Source organism: Rhamphochromis longiceps, linkage group LG20 (genome assembly GCF_057381845.1).
Source record: "Rhamphochromis longiceps isolate RC_006_pf linkage group LG20, R_longiceps_female_GT1.1, whole genome shotgun sequence".
NCBI lineage: Eukaryota > Metazoa > Chordata > Actinopteri > Cichliformes > Cichlidae > Rhamphochromis > Rhamphochromis longiceps.
In genome coordinates, this window is record NC_140576.1 from 37,948,517 (window position 1) to 37,965,821 (window position 17,305).

At 43.5% G+C, this 17,305-nt stretch overlaps 1 protein-coding gene and 1 long non-coding RNA gene across 2 annotated transcripts; both read right to left on the minus strand.

Moving 5' to 3' along the window:
- Positions 1–730: 730 nt before the first annotated feature.
- LOC146645926 (galactose-specific lectin nattectin-like) lies at positions 731–6,870 on the minus strand. The gene is made up of 6 exons (XM_085392619.1): positions 6,737–6,870; positions 6,547–6,644; positions 1,895–1,980; positions 1,370–1,504; positions 971–1,079; positions 731–798 (listed from the first exon to the last, which is right to left on the minus strand). Exons 1-6 carry the CDS (start codon positions 6,754–6,756, stop codon positions 731–733), a joined length of 516 nt encoding a protein of 171 aa, XP_085248745.1. The 5' UTR covers positions 6,757–6,870.
- Positions 6,871–7,102: 232 nt separating this feature from the next.
- LOC146645927 (uncharacterized) lies at positions 7,103–10,136 on the minus strand. Its single transcript, XR_014909017.1, has 4 exons — positions 9,847–10,136; positions 7,896–7,991; positions 7,363–7,456; positions 7,103–7,198 (listed from the first exon to the last, which is right to left on the minus strand). It is a non-coding gene; the product is annotated as an uncharacterized LOC146645927 (long non-coding RNA).
- Between the last annotated feature and the right edge of the window lie 7,169 nt (positions 10,137–17,305).

Genomic DNA, 17,305 nt, shown 5'->3' on the forward strand with positions numbered 1-17,305 from the left:
GTTTATTTGTTAAAATAACAGTTTTTACAGTAAAATATGTTAATGTACAATCCTTAATATATTTTATGTGTGGGGTGGGGTAGAGAGTACAGGGGACGGGGTGGGGAGGCACCAGAGGGGGTGTTCGCCCAGGGCACCAAACAGGCTAGGACCGCCACTGCATCCAAGTGACTTCTTCAGTCTCAGCTGACTGCAGGTTTCCCCATTCTTATAAACATACATTTGCATAATGAGTGAAACCAGCCCACTGAATAAACAATGGGCTGGGAGGTGTTGAGGTTTAAATTTATTATCTTAAATGTTTATATGCTGATTATATTGCTTCATATGAGAAAGGCCTAACTCTGAGTACACTCTGTGCCAAAAAAGTGCTGACAGGAAACTGCATGCTTTTGCAGAAGCGTGCTTTTACAGCTAGGAAGTGAAACCAGCTAGACTGTTTGAATTTTCTAAATTATATTCTATATTGTGTCACTTACACAAACCTGTGTGTGTGGCTTTACTAAATTATTTTCAGTATATTACACAAAGTGAGAATGAAATTAGGAAAACAGGTGAGACTGATTGCTGCTCAGGATATCTATTTATTCATGTTTATTGTGATAGGAAATCATATTGATCAATACCCTCCAGCAGTGATGTCATCGAGGCTTGACATCCTGCTGGAAGTGACATCAGCAGTGAGGCTGTGACATCATCATGTCAGACGTGTCAGGACACGAAGGAGCAGTTATGGACCTCTGACACAAACAAACCCTCTCTGTGAGTTACATCCCACATCGTTGACAAAATCTCGTCCTGTAAAGAATCAAAACAAAGAAATAAAATCAGAGGTCTGTGCTGTAAATGTTTTCTTCTTCTCTAATGTAAAAAGAACAAACACAGTTCTTATAAAGACCTAAGATCACATGACTTCAGTCAATATAAAAACCAAACACATTTCATCAACAGGCCCACTTTCAGTTTGTACCATTAAAGTTTATCTCCATACAATCTTCTCCTCCAGAGTTGTTTGGTTGTCCATTACCCCAGTTTGTGAAGTCAAACTGGGAACCATCACTCCACTTCCACACAGTTTCCTGGAAGAATAAAGTTCAGTTTGTTCTGATGTACTTTGATGCATCTATGCTGAGAGTGCAGACATGAGACCTCTTACACCACTCGAACACAACGAAGGTTCATTTTGTTTGTGCAGGTAAAAAATGAAAAGAAAAGTCAAGTCAACAGCAACATCTGTCTCCAGGAACAAAGTCCTGATTAATCAGTCTGTCACATGTTGACCTTTGAATCAAACTGATGAATATGAAGAGAAACATATGAAATATCAGAAACAGCTGCAGCTCATCCTCTTTATCTGTGAAACACTTACAGTCTCTCTGTCGTTGCCTCCAACCCAAGCTGTTGGATACGACCCTGCTGCTGTGCGAGTGAGCTCTCTGATGAAGGTGTACTCAGCTGTGCTGTGGAATGAGGCCAGATTTCCACCGAGTGTCTGACAGGAACTCTGAGGAGGAAGATGAGGTGCACAGAAGATGAAAAGTGTGAGAATGCATTTAAAATCAAAGATAAAGTGAGTTTGATGAAGGCAGCAAAGAGAGAGCTGATGAATAGAAGAGACACGAGGAGGGAATGTTTGCTCTGAATTCTGAACATCACTGCATGAACATTACTGCACTGCATGTATCAGCATGAAGCTGTTAGTGCAGGGCTGTGACGCCGCAGCAATAATCAGCTAAGAACAGAAGTCCTGTGTATTTACTCATGCACTTCCAACTGTGTGTGAATATGAATATAAAGCAAGTCTTCTTTCACTGAATGATTCTCACAGCAGGAAGCTTTTTATATGTCCCACATATAACATGTACACATACAGCTGCTGTTATTTCTGATGTACCTCAGCATCAGTCCAGTTCTTCTGACTGCTATCAAAGATGAAACAGCGACCTCCAAACCAAGTCCAACCAGCAGGGCAGGAAGGAGCTGCAAAATAATTGTAAAGGTAGAAGGTCGATAATCAGATTAATAATTCCTCAAAAGACAAAGAAAATACCTAGCCGTGTTCCACTACTGAGTCTATTTGAATTTAAGCTGATGAGGTTCATTTGACATTATTCCTTCTGCGATACCTGGTTACAGACTCAGCACTCTATGCCTTCATAGCCACCTTGGATGACTTCCACTACATCACTTTGAATGCTATACTTCCAACTTTCACACAGTATGTCGTCTGTTTTACCAGCTGAGAGAGAACTTGTTATGAGGCAACAGGCAGATACGTTACGAGCCCCACAGGACACTGAGTGTATCAGTGATTACATAACCATCTGCTCAGACTCCATTATCTCAGCTCGGACTATACATTGTTATTCGGATAACAAGCCGTGGGTGAAAGAACATCACAGCTCTCCTCAACGATAAAAAGAGGGCCACAGAGAGGAGGTGGAAAGGGTTTCGTTTTTATTGAAGGGCACGATCAGAGAGGCTATGGACAGTTGCAGGAGAAAGCTGGAGTGGGAACTCCAGCAGAACAACATGAGAAAGCTCTGGAGTGGCATGAAGATATGTCTTTGTAGGTTCTCAGTCACCCAGGTCACGGTAGTCTAAGGAGCTTGAAAAGTCCTGAAAAGCGTCACTGGACTCACGCCATTCAAAAGCAGAGCTGAGGGCCAACAGGTTGAATTTGTTCTTCTACAGATTTGACACTGCAGCTAACGCTCACCCCCCGACTGACTTAACTGTAGTCAGCCTACAGTCCAAAGCCACACCACTCTCTCTCCCTCTTTCTCCTCATTGCACCTGAGCATACTGTGAAAGTCCTGACACTCCTGCTCCACCTGTAACTTTTACCTAGGACCAGGTTCAGAGACAAATGAACGACTCCACTAAAAAAGCCTGAAAGACCAGACAGGGTGAGTCCCGGTGTCCTCGAGGCCTGTGCACCAGTGCTGTGGAAGACGTCATCCCTCTTTCCTGTACCAAACACGCTCAGTCGTGTCTACGCCCACCTGGACCAACCGGTGAGCACTGGGAGGGTCGTGTTTTTTGACTATCCAGTGCATTCAACACCATCAGGCCGACCCTCCTGGGTGATAAACTGATAGTGATGCAGGTAGATGCCTCTGCGGTGTCCTGGATTGTTGATTACCTGACAGGAAGACCACAATATGTGCGTCTTCAACACTTTGTGTCTGACAATGTGATCAGGAACACAGAGGCAACACAAGGGACCATGCTCTCCCCTCTTCACTTTCTACGCCACAGACTTCAGCCACTGCACAGAGACCTCCATCTTCAGAAGGTTGCTGATGACTCTGCAGCGGTTGGATGCATCAGTGAGAGTGATGAGATGGAGTACCAGGCTGTGGTCGACTCCTCTGTCACATGGTGCGAGCAGAATCATCTGCAGCTCAGTGTGACAAAAGCCCTGATTGTGGACTTTAGGAGGACCAGGAAAGCTGCGACCTGTGTTTCAAACCAGGGGGTCAACGTGGACACGGTGAAGGACTATAAATACCTCAGAGTACACATTAAATAAAGTAGACTGGGTACTCTACAGTAAGGCCAGAGATATCTGTATTTTCTGCGTCTTTTAGTGTGTTTTGGACAGTGCTCAGGATTTTCTATCAGTCTGTTGTGGCCAGTCCTGTCCTCTATGCTCTTGCATGCTGGGACAACAGGTTGAGGTTCACAGATGCTAACAGACTAAATAAACTGATCTGCAAGGCCAGTAATGTTGTGGGGATGGAGCCGGACTCCCTTAAGGTGGTGTCTGAGACGTGGATGTTGTCCAAGAGAAGGACGATGTTGGACGACACCTCCCACCCACTCCACGACATGCTGGCCAGTTAAAGAGCCAGCACGGAAGCCCACACGCAGAATAGGTGAGAACAATACCAGGAACTCAGGGAAACCGACTGGATGATGAGGATGATTAGAAACCGGTAAGAACACAGCTGAACTAACTAATGAGAAACTGGGAAGTAGAAATGAACAAAGTACACACAGACAAAAGGCTAACACAATAAAACAGGAAACCAACATGAAAACTAAACACTGACAGAAGACCAAACTGAAAACGCTGGGTCAGCGGCCCAGGAACCCTGACAGTGGCGCTGTAACATAGTAACTGGATGGCTCTGTTTTTTAATCAGCTTATAACAACACATTATAAATAAACTGTGACAACATTCCTCATAACACACCTGGTTATGAGGAATCCATAATCCAGTTATTTGAGCAGAACTTATTGAGATACGCCTGCACCAATCCATCGATGTGCGTCATTAAATGTAGAACATCCTGATGGTGTTACTTTACAGGGCGCACACAGCTGAAAACGTTAAACTGTGACTGTCACCAGTTAACATGGGCGTGTTTCTTAAATCAGCAGCAGGTGTTCAACAGCTGACGGAGTGAACATGTCACGTCCCCGTGTCTACCCAGCCGGCCCCGCAAGGCTACATGTGTATTGTTTCTCTCTCACTCTCTCCTCACCGCTCTGCCTGGGCGGAGCTCACTGTGGGCTCCCACCCTCCCACACACCTGTTCGCAATTAAGCTGCCATTATCTTCCCACCATTTAAGGCCGGGACGCTGTGCTTCTGGTCGCTGGACGGTTGTGCGAGACACGTTAGTGATTCTCTCAGCTCCGTGAATTTGTGCTTGTTTTTCAGACTGTGAGTAATTTTCCTCTCCTGTGTGACAGTTGTGTGACTTCCCCACTATATGAACGTGTGAGTTTCCCCTTGGACCCACGGATCCCCAGATTGTCCCCTTTCACCAGGCACGTGCAGAGGGGGGGCGGGAGGGGCTTGAGCACCCCCCCTTTCCTGATGGGTGCCCAAAGTGCCCTTGTGTTTGTAATGTTTGTGTGCGTGCGGAGTCCTGTCTGTGCCCCTCAACAATAATGTTTAACTATTAATCCCATTTTTACTAAATAAAAGGATCTGGCTTGCATCAGACCTGGGCGGTCCAGAGCTGTAGGAGAAACACAAATTAACTCAGAGAGGCAGACTGATGCAGCAAAACCATGAAGTATGGTGTACAGCGTACACTGTACTCTATAGCACCCAGGAGTATTAGCTTATTACGTACACATTGGTCAGTTGTCTTGTGGCAACTGACGAATTGAAACAAATGAGCATAACAATGCGACAAACATTACCTGTCCTCTTATTAACTGCACAAGTAGTGCTGGTCATAGCTGCTTGCTGACTGGGTAAGGCTGTCATGGGTCTGTAGCGCTGTCACCGTTTTAGGGAACATATTTAGTTTTAAACACGGGCGTTTTTAGCTAATATAGCCCAAAGGAATCAAAGCACCCCCAAAGATGTCTTACTTTTTTTGACAATATTTGCTGTTTGTGTGACACACTACTAAAAATAGAAAAACCATACAGTACTTGGTTGAGACGTAATATTCTAAAGACAAACGTATAGATCCCCCCCCCCCCCCAAAAGAAATGGTTTGTTCCATCTCGCCTCTCCCCTGCTCTGCTCTAGCGCCCTTTCTGCCAGAGAGATGGTGGCTGAGACGCAGCAGAGCGGAGGTGTGAGCGCCTGGCTTAACCTTCAGTTACTCTTTATATAGTTAGATAGGAGTCAGACCATGTTTCAGTAAAGCATTACACCAGGTAACCTGCAGTGTTGAAAACGTGTTTTCCGACGATGTTTGCTACCCTACAATCAGAGCTGGGCTGGCCATCCGGTATGCCCGATGGGGATTTTTCGTTTTTATGGGCCGATGGGGTTTTTTTCTTTTTTTTTGTTGTTGTTGTAACAGTATAAACAATGAAAGCTGGTGGATTGGCAGATTTGTAAAAATAACTCAGTTGTTTGGTGGTGGCTGTGGCAGAGCTTCCACCAGGTGGATGAGGGAAAGGTGAGGCAGGAGGAGCAGAGACCCGAGGCGGCCGCCGGTCCGAGTGTGAACTGAACTTCAGGTAAGAAGTTATGACCTGCAGTCTATCTGGGTCAGATATAAACCAAGTTTAGGTGGAGTTTATTTTAGCTGTGCTGACTTTTTACAGTCAGTTACAATAACTCGTACTAGCTAGCATGACGGAGTTTCTATACAGCTGGGTGGGTGCTATGATGTTACTGATAGTGAACTTTATTTTATTCATAAGGTTAGTTAGTAGAGTTGCCAATCGTCTCGCATTCAGAGGAAATATTACGAAAGTACGAAGTACGAATAAAAGTACCTTTTGTTCGTTCAAATGACTTTGTAAACACTTTTTGAATTCTGTTTTTAAATGTCAGCTGATTTTAATTTTAAATGTCACTTTGATTGGTTTTATTTTTATTTTATCATTATTTTATAATATTTGTATTTATTTGATGATTAAATCACAAGGTGTTCACTCAGGATCTAAAACAAACTGACGAAATCTTCGTGACTGATGATTTTCTGATGATTCTTTTCAGCACAGAAAGGTTCATCTTTTAAAAATGATGAAGAATTTTCATTTTCATTCACTTCAAAAACAAGTCTGAATGTACCGACCCTAAAAGATTATCTTTAGAAGTTTATTATTTGAGTTACTTACTCTGACAAGTGTAAAACACCTCCAGGTACTTATAAGTGCCATAACACGGGTCTTCTTTGCTCTTTGCTTCAACAGTACAGTTGTTTGTCCCATTGCACCTGTGAACGCAGGTCAAAGGTGAATCAGCAAAAATTCACTTTGTCATCTGAGAGAAGATGGAGAGCTGAAGAAACAGAGTCAGCATCTGTACCTGTTAGTTACATAGTTCATGCTTCCTGGCCAGGAGCAGTTAACATTTTGGAGCTGATAGTCAGGACGTCCATGAGAGCACGTGGTCTTGTCACGGCGACCATAATTCGCCCAGGAGACGACTATAACCTGTCCTTCATCTGAGGAAGAGTTCATAGAGTCAAACTGTAACCATGGTGATATTTTTACTGCAGGAAACGTACAAAGACATAGAAGCTGTGTTCTCACCACACTGAAGGTTTGACTGGAAGTTTTGACATGTTACATTGCGGCCTGAAACAGACACAGATCCCATAGAAACTGTAATCATTCATGTACAGATTGGGTTCATCAGTCATTTCTAATCACAGGTTTAACAGAGTCGTTACGTGTGAAGCAGTCGTAGGTGGTCTCCAGGTATTTGCAGACTCCAGGATCATAAGTAATGTTTGACTTTATGTCACACTCGGTTTTTCCATCACAGCTGCAGGGAGACAGAAACAGCTGGTTTTCAGCTCAAAGATATGAAACAAGTTACTTTCAGGTGATCATTTACTTCCTGTTAGTTTGAGTAAAGCTGTTCAACAGGTTTTAGTTTGTTTCTTCTTTTGAATCAAAGGCTCACTTCTACCATCCCACAGTGCTCACCTGTTCCTCACGTTGTTCACAGCGTCACCGTGAGAGCAGATTACTTCACCTCCACATCTGTACTCAGCTGACCTCACAATGATCATTCCACCCACTGTTATACAGACACAGTATGAGAGAAAAGGAACAACTCAACACAACATGCAATAATCCAGGTTTCAGGCTTCAGTTTCAGACTCAGATGCTGCAGATCCATAAATAATGAGGATTGTACCTCTGTACACCACCACAGTGGATATTACATTAACTCTGATCAAGGAGGAAACTTTAAGTCAGTGTTTTTGTTTCTAATCTACATCAAATGTTTCTGAACTTTTATACACAGTCCAACATCCTCAGAGCTTTTTTAAAGAATAAATGCACTGTTGGTTTGTTGATCAGGAAAATACAATTTAAACTGAAAATAAGCAGCTGTGCATAAAAAGGCTGTAAACTATAAACAGTTCATCCAATACTTGTTAAGTTTGTTGAATTTAGCCTGAGAGTCTGAATTTGATCTGCAGTGAATTCTTGGACACTATTTTCCATCTTACCACAGCTCAGGCGATGAACACTGAGGCCGTTAGAGGTGACCACTCTCCCTGTGGATATGGGGGTCACAGGAGGAGAAACTTGAGCTCTGATAAAGCCTGAAATAAAAATAAATGTATAATAATGTAATAATGTAAATGTATAATGTAAAATAAATGCTAGGTTTAAGCCCGGGTCATCTTTTCAGAAGCCCGGGGTCTTTTGGAGTGTAATTTGTTTCATAGTTAGAGGCCTGACTGACAACTGTATAAAACAAAAACCACACACAATATTCGAAGCACATAGCGCACAGTCGTAAATTCCCCCTAATTTTGGTATCAATCAATCAATCAATCAATCAATCAAGGCTTTATTCGCCACGTGCAGGTTGCCCTTGTTAAGGTTCAAATATTGAGGAAGGAGAGTACAAACAACCATGGTCCAACAAGAGCTTGGTCAGACAATTGATTTTAATGAAATACACGCGTGGGAAGACCAGCTCCGTTCGCAGACAGGGCTGATCTCCGACTTAATCAAAGCATAAACAGATATTTCATACCATCAGGGCTTGTATCTCATGCGTCATCAGATACAATATATGCATACGTCAATTCAAAACCACAATGACTTTTAACACAGTTTAAAAAGGAACATTGTCTCTATCTTCATGGCAGCTGTTTCCTGTCAACCTGCACTTCGGTTTCAGTTCTGCAAAAGGCACACTCTGCAAACCTGCAACTTCCTGTCAGCCTGCCACTTAGTCTTTCTGAAAGACACACACTGTTTAAACCTCTGAATGCAATATCAATACTGTAGATTATATTATTAGTGCAATGGTAATGATGATGATTATTAACAATAGCAGTAAAATAATTTCCCTGATCTCCACACTTCCCCTTTTGACCCTCTTTTGTTAAAAAGAGGGTCACTACACTTTACTTGTTCCATTTCTTTGACACCCATCCTCTGGCTCAGCAAATCAGACAACAACCTCATGTCATCTAAGTGGTCCAATAATAAAATGCCAGCTCCCACTCGAGAACACTCCATGCGTAAGATTAGGTTTTTCTGGGTCCCTCTCTTGTGGTCCATCAGGCCTCAGGCCTCCATCATCCTCACCCCCCTGTGGTCGCCGAGATCTTCTGCAAAGGAAACAAAACACCTTTTCCTGCACCTCCCTAACTCATCATGTTTGGGACTCTTTAATCAAAAACATGATCCTAATTATGTCCTTGACTCATTGACTTGTATTTATATAAATTCTTCAACGTTACTCATCATTTTAAAACTCTTAAAGCGCTGCTTTCACGTCCCTGCATACGTTTCCTGTCGTCTTATCTGATCATCAACATCCTGTACACAAAACTGTCGCTGCTGCAAGTTCCTCCACTCTGATCTAAAGTCACCTTTCACAAGAAAATCATTATAAGAGCCTATTCTAATAAAAGATCCAAAAGAAAACAACCACTTTAATCAATTAAGTTTAAACATATAAGCAGTGAAATTTGAGCAGCTACCAAAGCAAATCATTGGCACTGTACAAATAATGTAAATATGACGGTGTATCACAAAAGATTGATATCAAGAGGTTTCATGAATTCAGTAATAGCTGAGATTAAAGGAATGTTTGGAGCTCTGTTTGTCATCCTGGCTACAGACTCAAGTTTAGGGATGGGTATCGTTTAGGTTTTATCCGATACCAGTGCCAAACTGGTACTTTTGAAACGGTGCTGGTGCTTAAAGAATGGAGAACACAAACTTTGTCCAAAAACCTCTCATGTTTAACTGTTTCCCACTTTTTCTTTGGTCATTTTAGCCTTTTTGGCCAGGGTGAAGGGAGTATCTGCCATCAAACAAGAAGACAGCCGCATGTAGCTATGATGATGTTTGCTAGTTCACCTTACATGCATTAATGTAATAACGTGGTTAGCCTACTCAACGTAAATTACACACGAACAACATGAAGCTACTCACGCAGAGAAGAACGGCTGCTGCTGCATCATCATCCTCATCATTTCTGCTACACTGGCAGGGCTAGGGGCCAGGACTCTCCTCTTCGTGTTTTTGGGGGATGTTGCTAACTCCAGGTCCAATAACAGGCACCACACCCGCAGTAGATGTGCACGGTGTGAGGTCTCGCAGCAAGCTATCAAATACGGCGCATTTCTCGGCTTTTAACAAAAACGCTATGCGTCGCCAGGTGTTTCATCAGATTTGAGGTGTTACCTCCTTTGACAGTATCACAGTATCAGCTTAAAGCACTTGTTGCTGCTGAGTTTGCATCTTTTGTTGTGAAGTACAGCCAGACTTTGACCGCTTCGCCTTGGGCATTTTTAATCTGTAGCTCTGCTCTAAAAGGACGTTCGTACCTGGGCCCGCCTACTATCCTCGGAAACGTAAAATGAATGGCTAGAATCTAAAGTGTCTGACATCTCAGGGAAATAAAGCACCGAAATAAAGCACCGAAATGTGCGCTGCTTTTCGGTCTGGTTACTACCGTTTATGTCAGAACCGATACCCGGACCCATCCCAAATCAAGTTTGTTCTTATTTTCTTAAAAATCAGTGATGAATAGTGAAATGTTCTAGCTTTACTGAGAGCCTTTTTTAATAGAGTCACTTGGAGTGATTATTTTTCCAGGATAAATGATGATCATCTAAATTAGTAAGATGCCATTTCCTTTCACCATTAAAACCCAGAATCCAGGATGTCAGGCTTGAACTGAAGACTCATCTTCTATTGTTGGAAACTCACATGTTAAGCATGACAATCACGTAACAGGGCAGGAGTGAAGCAAACCGAATACGAGGACTGTCTGAGACCACACAGAGGAGAGAACAGTATTGAGGGACAACACGGAATTAAGAAACGAAATGAAATTAGGCAATGTGTGTTGCAACCGTATCCTGTGCTGCTCAGCCTGAAGCAGAGCCTTACAGCAAACCAGAATATTTCACCAGAAATGAAATCAGGGACACGCCGGCCATGATGTGCCCACATCCCCCTTCACCAAACACACCCACGGTTGGATCACGTGACCCTGAATCCTCCCTTAGATAAGCTGCAATAGGGATTGCTTATCTAAGGGAGGATGATGCTGCACTGAATGTTTCTTCTTCAGTCACTATGTGTTTGTACACCTCTCTTTATTAGGTGTTATTAACCTCTGTCTCTCTTCCACAGCATGTCTTTATCCTGTCTTCCTTCTCTCACCCCAACCGGTCGCAGCAGATGGCCCCGCCCCTCCCTGAGCCTGGTTCTGTGTCAAGAGATGTATTCTAAAACACTTCTTGTTGCTTAGCAAGGGCAGCTCTGAGCTCTCGCACGAGAGTGAGCGCTCAGGGACTCGCAGCTCTGAGACTGCCCTGGTCTTTATTTATACATCAGTGGGTGTTTGTTCCTTACATTGGAATGTGGATGTTTATGTGTGTGTGTGTGTGTGTGTGTGTGTGTGTGTGTGTAGGTGTGGAGTCAGAGTGTGACCCCATAACCGACTTCCCTAAATCTGCTGGTCTGGAAGTCCAACAGTTCATCTAAGCACTTAGACTAAAACTTGACATAGCTACGTTTATCCTACCATAAAACAATAAGACAAGGTACGACCTCTCCCATACTCCCAGGGTGTGGGTGTGAATGCCAGAGCACTCTGGAATGCACATAGGGCCTTTGCAGACTATTAAGGATCGCACATCCTATCACTACCATATGCAAACTTATATAATTAAAAGATTATACTGACTACTAAGTACAATTTTGTATTGACACTCTGCCAGAGGTTTCTTCCTGTTAAAAGGGAGTTTTTCCTTCCCACTGTCGCCAATGTGCTTGCTCATAGGGGGTCATATGATTCTTGGGATTTTCTCTTTTTACCATAGGATCTACTTTACAATATAAATTGCCTTGAGACGACTGCTGTTGTGATTTGGCGCTGTATAAATAAAATGTATTCGAACTCAACTGAATTGAAAGCTGAAGGCTCTGCTTCCCATTGTATGGAGCAATCACATGTGAACCAGCAGTCTGAGAGCGAAGTGCTCTATTTGTCATACGGCACTGTAAGGTCATTAGGATAAGATGGGGCCTGATTATTCAGGACCCACAAAGTCACTTGGAGGGATTATTTTTCCTGGTTAAATGATGATCTTCTAAATGAGTGAGATGCCATTTCCTGTGCAGCTTTTTCCAAGACTCCTTTTAGTTGTCGTGCAATGTTTAAATCCTGTGATCTACATGCAAACCCATTGCCAGCTGACGGTAATAGACAGGGTGCGGCAGGAGTACAGCTGGGAACACATTTATATGGAAAATATTCTGATTTGCATTGAAAATCTTTGTTCTAACTCACAAAGGTGAAAGTGTTTCGGTCCATGGGTCGAAAGGTGACCTTCCTGAGTGCAAACATATGCAAACATCTGTTAAAGAGTGGACTCAGGCGCGGAGCTCAGAAATAAAGACAGTGCGTTTATTTACAGTGCAGCAAGGTGACAACAGTTCAAATGTGCAACAATGGTGATAGTGCGTCCTTCCTTCCGTGTAAGCCCGTGCGTGGTAGTGAGTGCTTCCTTTGTGTCCGTGAATCCTCCATCAATCCCTGGGTGAACACACACACGACAGCAGAATGAGTACGTAGCTCAGACACGCTAGCGGCTCGAAAACACTACCAGGCTTAGTGCAATACTCCAGCGCTGTCTGTCGCTCAGCCACACCATCAAGTAGCCCTGCCGAAGGTGGTAGTAGATTGGCAACAGCCGGTGGATTGATTGCAGGTGCGGCAGCTCCGGGCGACAGCACTTCCGGGTCGGAGGTAGCCTGTTGCTAGGTTACCTCCTAACACATAAGAGCGGAGAGACACATACACACGCACACAAATATACACACTGGCAGGTCCACCGGTCAGGGCGCCGTCAGAGCCTGACAACATCAGTAACCAAAGCTGGGTTCCAAGAAAAATTTGAAGTGTTTAGAAAAAGTTATCAGTTATCAGTCGCCCGGAGCTGCCGCACCTGCAATCAATCCACCGGCTGTTGCCAATCTACTACCACCTTCGGCAGGGCTACTTGATGGTGGCTGAGCGACAGACAGCGCTGGAGTATTGCACTAAGCCTGGTAGTGTTTTCGAGCCGCTAGCGTGTCTGAGCTACGTACTCATTCTGCTGTCGTGTGTGTGTTCACCCAGGGATTGATGGAGGATTCACGGACACAAAGGAAGCACTCACTACCACGCACGGGCTTACACGGAAGGAAGGACGCACTATCACCATTGTTGCACATTTGAACTGTTGTCACCTTGCTGCACTGTAAATAAACGCACTGTCTTTATTTCTGAGCTCCGCGCCTGAGTCCACTCTTTAACAGATGTTTGCATATGTTTGCACTCAGGAAGGTCACCTTTCGACCCATGGACCGAAACACTTTCACCTTTGTGAGTTAGAACAAAGATTTTCAATGCAAATCAGAATATTTTCCATATAAATGTGTTCCCAGCTGTACTCCTGCCGCACCCTGTCTATTACCGTCAGCTGGCAATGGGTTTGCATGTAGATCACAGGATTTAAACATTGCACGACAACTAAAAGGAGTCTTGGAAAAAGCTGCACAGGAAATGGCATCTCACTCATTTAGAAGATCATCATTTAACCAGGAAAAATAATCCCTCCAAGTGACTTTGTGGGTCCTGAATAATCAGGCCCCATCTTATCCTAATGACCTTACAGTGCCGTATGACAAATAGAGCACTTCGCTCTCAGACTGCTGGTTTACATGTGATTGCTCCATACAATGGGAAGCAGAGCCTTCAGCTTTCAATTCAGTTGAGTTCGAATACATTTTATTTATACAGCGCCAAATCACAACAGCAGTCGTCTCAAGGCAATTTATATTGTAAAGTAGATCCTATGGTAAAAAGAGAAAATCCCAAGAATCATATGACCCCCTATGAGCAAGCACATTGGCGACAGTGGGAAGGAAAAACTCCATTTTAACAGGAAGAAACCTCTGGCAGAGCCAGGCTCAGGGAGGGGCGGGGCCATCTGCTGCGACCGGTTGGGGTGAGAGAAGGAAGACAGGATAAAGACATGCTGTGGAAGAGAGACAGAGATTAATAACACCTAATATTGCCACTTATCTAAGGGAGGATTCAGGGTCACGTGATCCAACCGTGGGTGTGTTTGGTGAAGGGGGATGTGGGCACATCATGGCCGGCGTGTCCCTGATTTCATTTCTGGTGAAATATTCTGGTTTCCTGTAAGGCTCTGCTCCTTTGTTCTTCAGGTAATTTGCATCATGTTAAAGTGAGCAGAGCCAAGTTTATGTAACCTTTCATTTAGTGCTGTTAACTCTATGTTTGGTCTGCAAAGGAAAATGTTCTCATTGTTGTGTTTTACATGTTTTTAAAATAAATTACAGCTTTAATCCAAACAGTGTAAACAGAGTCCTCCTCACTGGAATCCAGATATTCTAACATGCTGCTCTGCTTCAGGCTGAGCAGCACAGGATACGGTTGCAACACACATGAAATTTCATTTCGTTTCTTAATTCCGTGTTGTCCCTCAATACTGTTCTCTCCTCTGTGTGGTCTCAGACAGTCCTCGTATTCGGTTTGCTTCACTCCTGCCCTGTTATGTGATTGTCATGCTTAACATGTGAGTTTCCAACAATAGAAGATGAGTCTTCAGTTCAAGCCTGACATCCTGGATTCTGGGTTTTAATGGTGAAAGGAAATAGAATAGAATAGAATAGAATAGAATTCAACTTTATTGTCATTGCACATGCACAGGTACAGGGCAATGAAATGCCGTTTGCATCCATCCAGAAGTGCTTTAGTGATATAGATATATTACAATATATATTAGCAATAATATAGATATGTGAGTATATTACAGAAATGGGTCTATTATGGTATGTTATAATGTACACGGTATGAAGTATGTTATGAATATGGGATTCATGTGGGATTAGAGCTCTGGGTAGCTCCCCAACTGGGTCTAGAGAGTATTTTAAATTCAGGGAATTTAAAATAGAAAGTAGCTCGTCCACAGAAGGACTGGTAGCTCCCCTTACGATAAGGGTTCAGATCGCGCGAACAGGTGTGAAATGTGTGTGTTTAGTTAGTTTGTTTGTTTGCTTGTTTTAATCAATCTTAAATCCTGCTTTTTATTTGTTTTTGTTTCTAATGTCTCTGTAAAGCACTTTGAATCACCTTGTTGTTGAATTGTGCTATACAAATAAATTTGCCTTGCCTTGCCTATAACTATAAGTATGTACAGGCTGTAGTGAGTACAGGCTATGAACAGGATATAAATATGAAATAAAAAACTATACAGAAATCTGAGATATACAGCTATACAGAAATGTGAACTATGCAGGTTATAAACAGTTGTAGGATTAAAAATTATCGAATGTACAGAATGATTATTTGCACAGAGCTATACAGTAGTGCAGTTAAGATCAGTGAGATATGTGGATAGTTTCTACAGAGGCTATATAAAGTGCTGGTGGTTGTGAGTGGTGGTTCAGTCCATGTTATTATTGTGTGTTTGAGGGTACAGTTGTCCATTGTGGGTCTGTGTATGTTCAGTCCATGAGTTTAACGTGGGTCAGATGTCAGGAGGCAGAGTTCAGGAGTCTGACAGCTGTGGGGAAGAAGCTGTTCCGGTACCTGGTGGTCTTAGTCCGGAGGCTCCTGTAGCGCCTCCCAGAGGGCAGGAGGGTGAAGAGTCCATGTGATGCTGGGAGCAGTTGGTCGTCCAGGTGAGATCCTCGGAGATGTGGACTCCCAGGAACTTGAAGCTGCTCACACGCTCCACAGCCGTCCCCTTAATGTGGATGGGTGGATGTGGGTCAGCATTCCTCCTGTAGTCCACGATGAGCTCCTTGGTCTTCTCGGTGTTAAGCAGCAGGTTGTTTCTGTCGGACCACTCAGCCAGACGATCCACCTCCTCCCTGTAGGCGGCCTCATCGTTGTCACTGATGAGGCCAATCACCGTGGTGTCATCTGCAAACTTAATGATGGTGTTGGAACCATCAGCAGGTCTGCAGTCGTGGGTGAAGAGGGAGTAGAGGAAAGGGCTCATCACACATCCTTGTGGTACACCAGTGTTCATCGTGATTGTAGATGAGCAGCGGTTATCCAGCCGGACATGTTGGGGGCGGTTCAATTCAATTCAATTCAATTTTATTTATATAGCGCCAAATCACAACATAAGTCGCCTCAAGGCGCTTCATAGATACAGAGAAAAAAACCCAACAATCATATGACCCCCTATGAGCAGCACTTTGGCGACAGTGGGAAGGAAAAACTCCCTTTTAACAGGAAGAAACCTCCGGCAGAACCAGGCTCAGGGAGGGGCGGGGCCATCTGCTGTGATTGGTTGGGGTGAGAGAAGGAAGACAGGATAAAGACATGCTGTGGAAGAGAGACAGAGATTAATAACAGATATGATTCAATGCAGAGAGGTCTGTTAACACATAGTGAGTGAGAAAGGTGACTGGAAAGGAAAAACTCAATGCATCATGGGAATCCCCGGCAGCCTACGTCTATTGCAGCATAACTAAGGGAGGATTCAGGGTCACCTGGTCCAGCCCTAACTATATGCTTTAGCAAAAAGGAAAGTTTGAAGCCTGATCTTGAAAGTAGAGATAGTGTCTGTCTCCTGAATCCAAACTGGAAGCTGGTTCCACAGAAGAGGGGCCTGAAAACTGAAGGCTCTGCCTCCCATTCTACTTTTAAATACTCTAGGAACAACAAGTAGGCCTGCAGAGCGAGAGCGAAGTGCTCTAATAGGGTGATATGGTACTACAAGGTCATTGAGATAAGATGGGGCCTGATTATTTAAGAGCTTGTATGTGAGGAGCAGGATTTTGAATTCAATTCTGGATTTAACAGGAAGCCAATGAAGGGAAGCCAAAACAGGAGAAATCTGCTCTCTCTTTCTAGTCCCTGTCAGGACTCTTGCTGCAGCATTTTGGATCAGCTGAAGGCTTTTCAGGGAGTTTTTAGGACTTCCTGATAATAATGAATTACAGTCGTCCAGCCTGGAAGTAATAAATGCATGAACTAGTTTTTCAGCGTCACACTGAGACAGGATATTTCTAATTTTAGAGATGTTGCACAAATGGAAGAAAGCAGTCTTACATATTTGTTTAATATGTGCATTGAAGGACATGTCCTGGTCAAAAATGACTCCAAGGTTCCTCACAGTGTTACTGGAGGCCAAGGTAATGCCATCCAGAGTAAGAATCTGATTAGAGACCATATTTCTAAGCTTTTCAGGGCCGAGTACAATAACCTCAGTTTGATCTGAATTAAGAAGCAGAAAGTTAGCGGCCATCCAGGTCTTTATGTCTTTAAGACATTCCTGCAGTTTAACTCATTGGTGTGTGTTATCTGGCTTCATGGACAGATAGAGCTGGGTGTCATCTGCATAGCAGTGTA

Coding starts and splice junctions, on each gene's coding strand:
- LOC146645926 (XM_085392619.1), bottom strand. CDS start 6,756: ATGAACTATGTAACTAACAG. Junction 6,645..6,736: donor ATGAACTATGTAACTAACAG/GTACAGATGCTG, acceptor CTGCGTTCACAG/GTGCAATGGGACAAACAACT. Junction 1,981..6,546: donor GGTGTTTTACACTTGTCAGA/GTAAGTAACTCA, acceptor ATTATTTTGCAG/CTCCTTCCTGCCCTGCTGGT.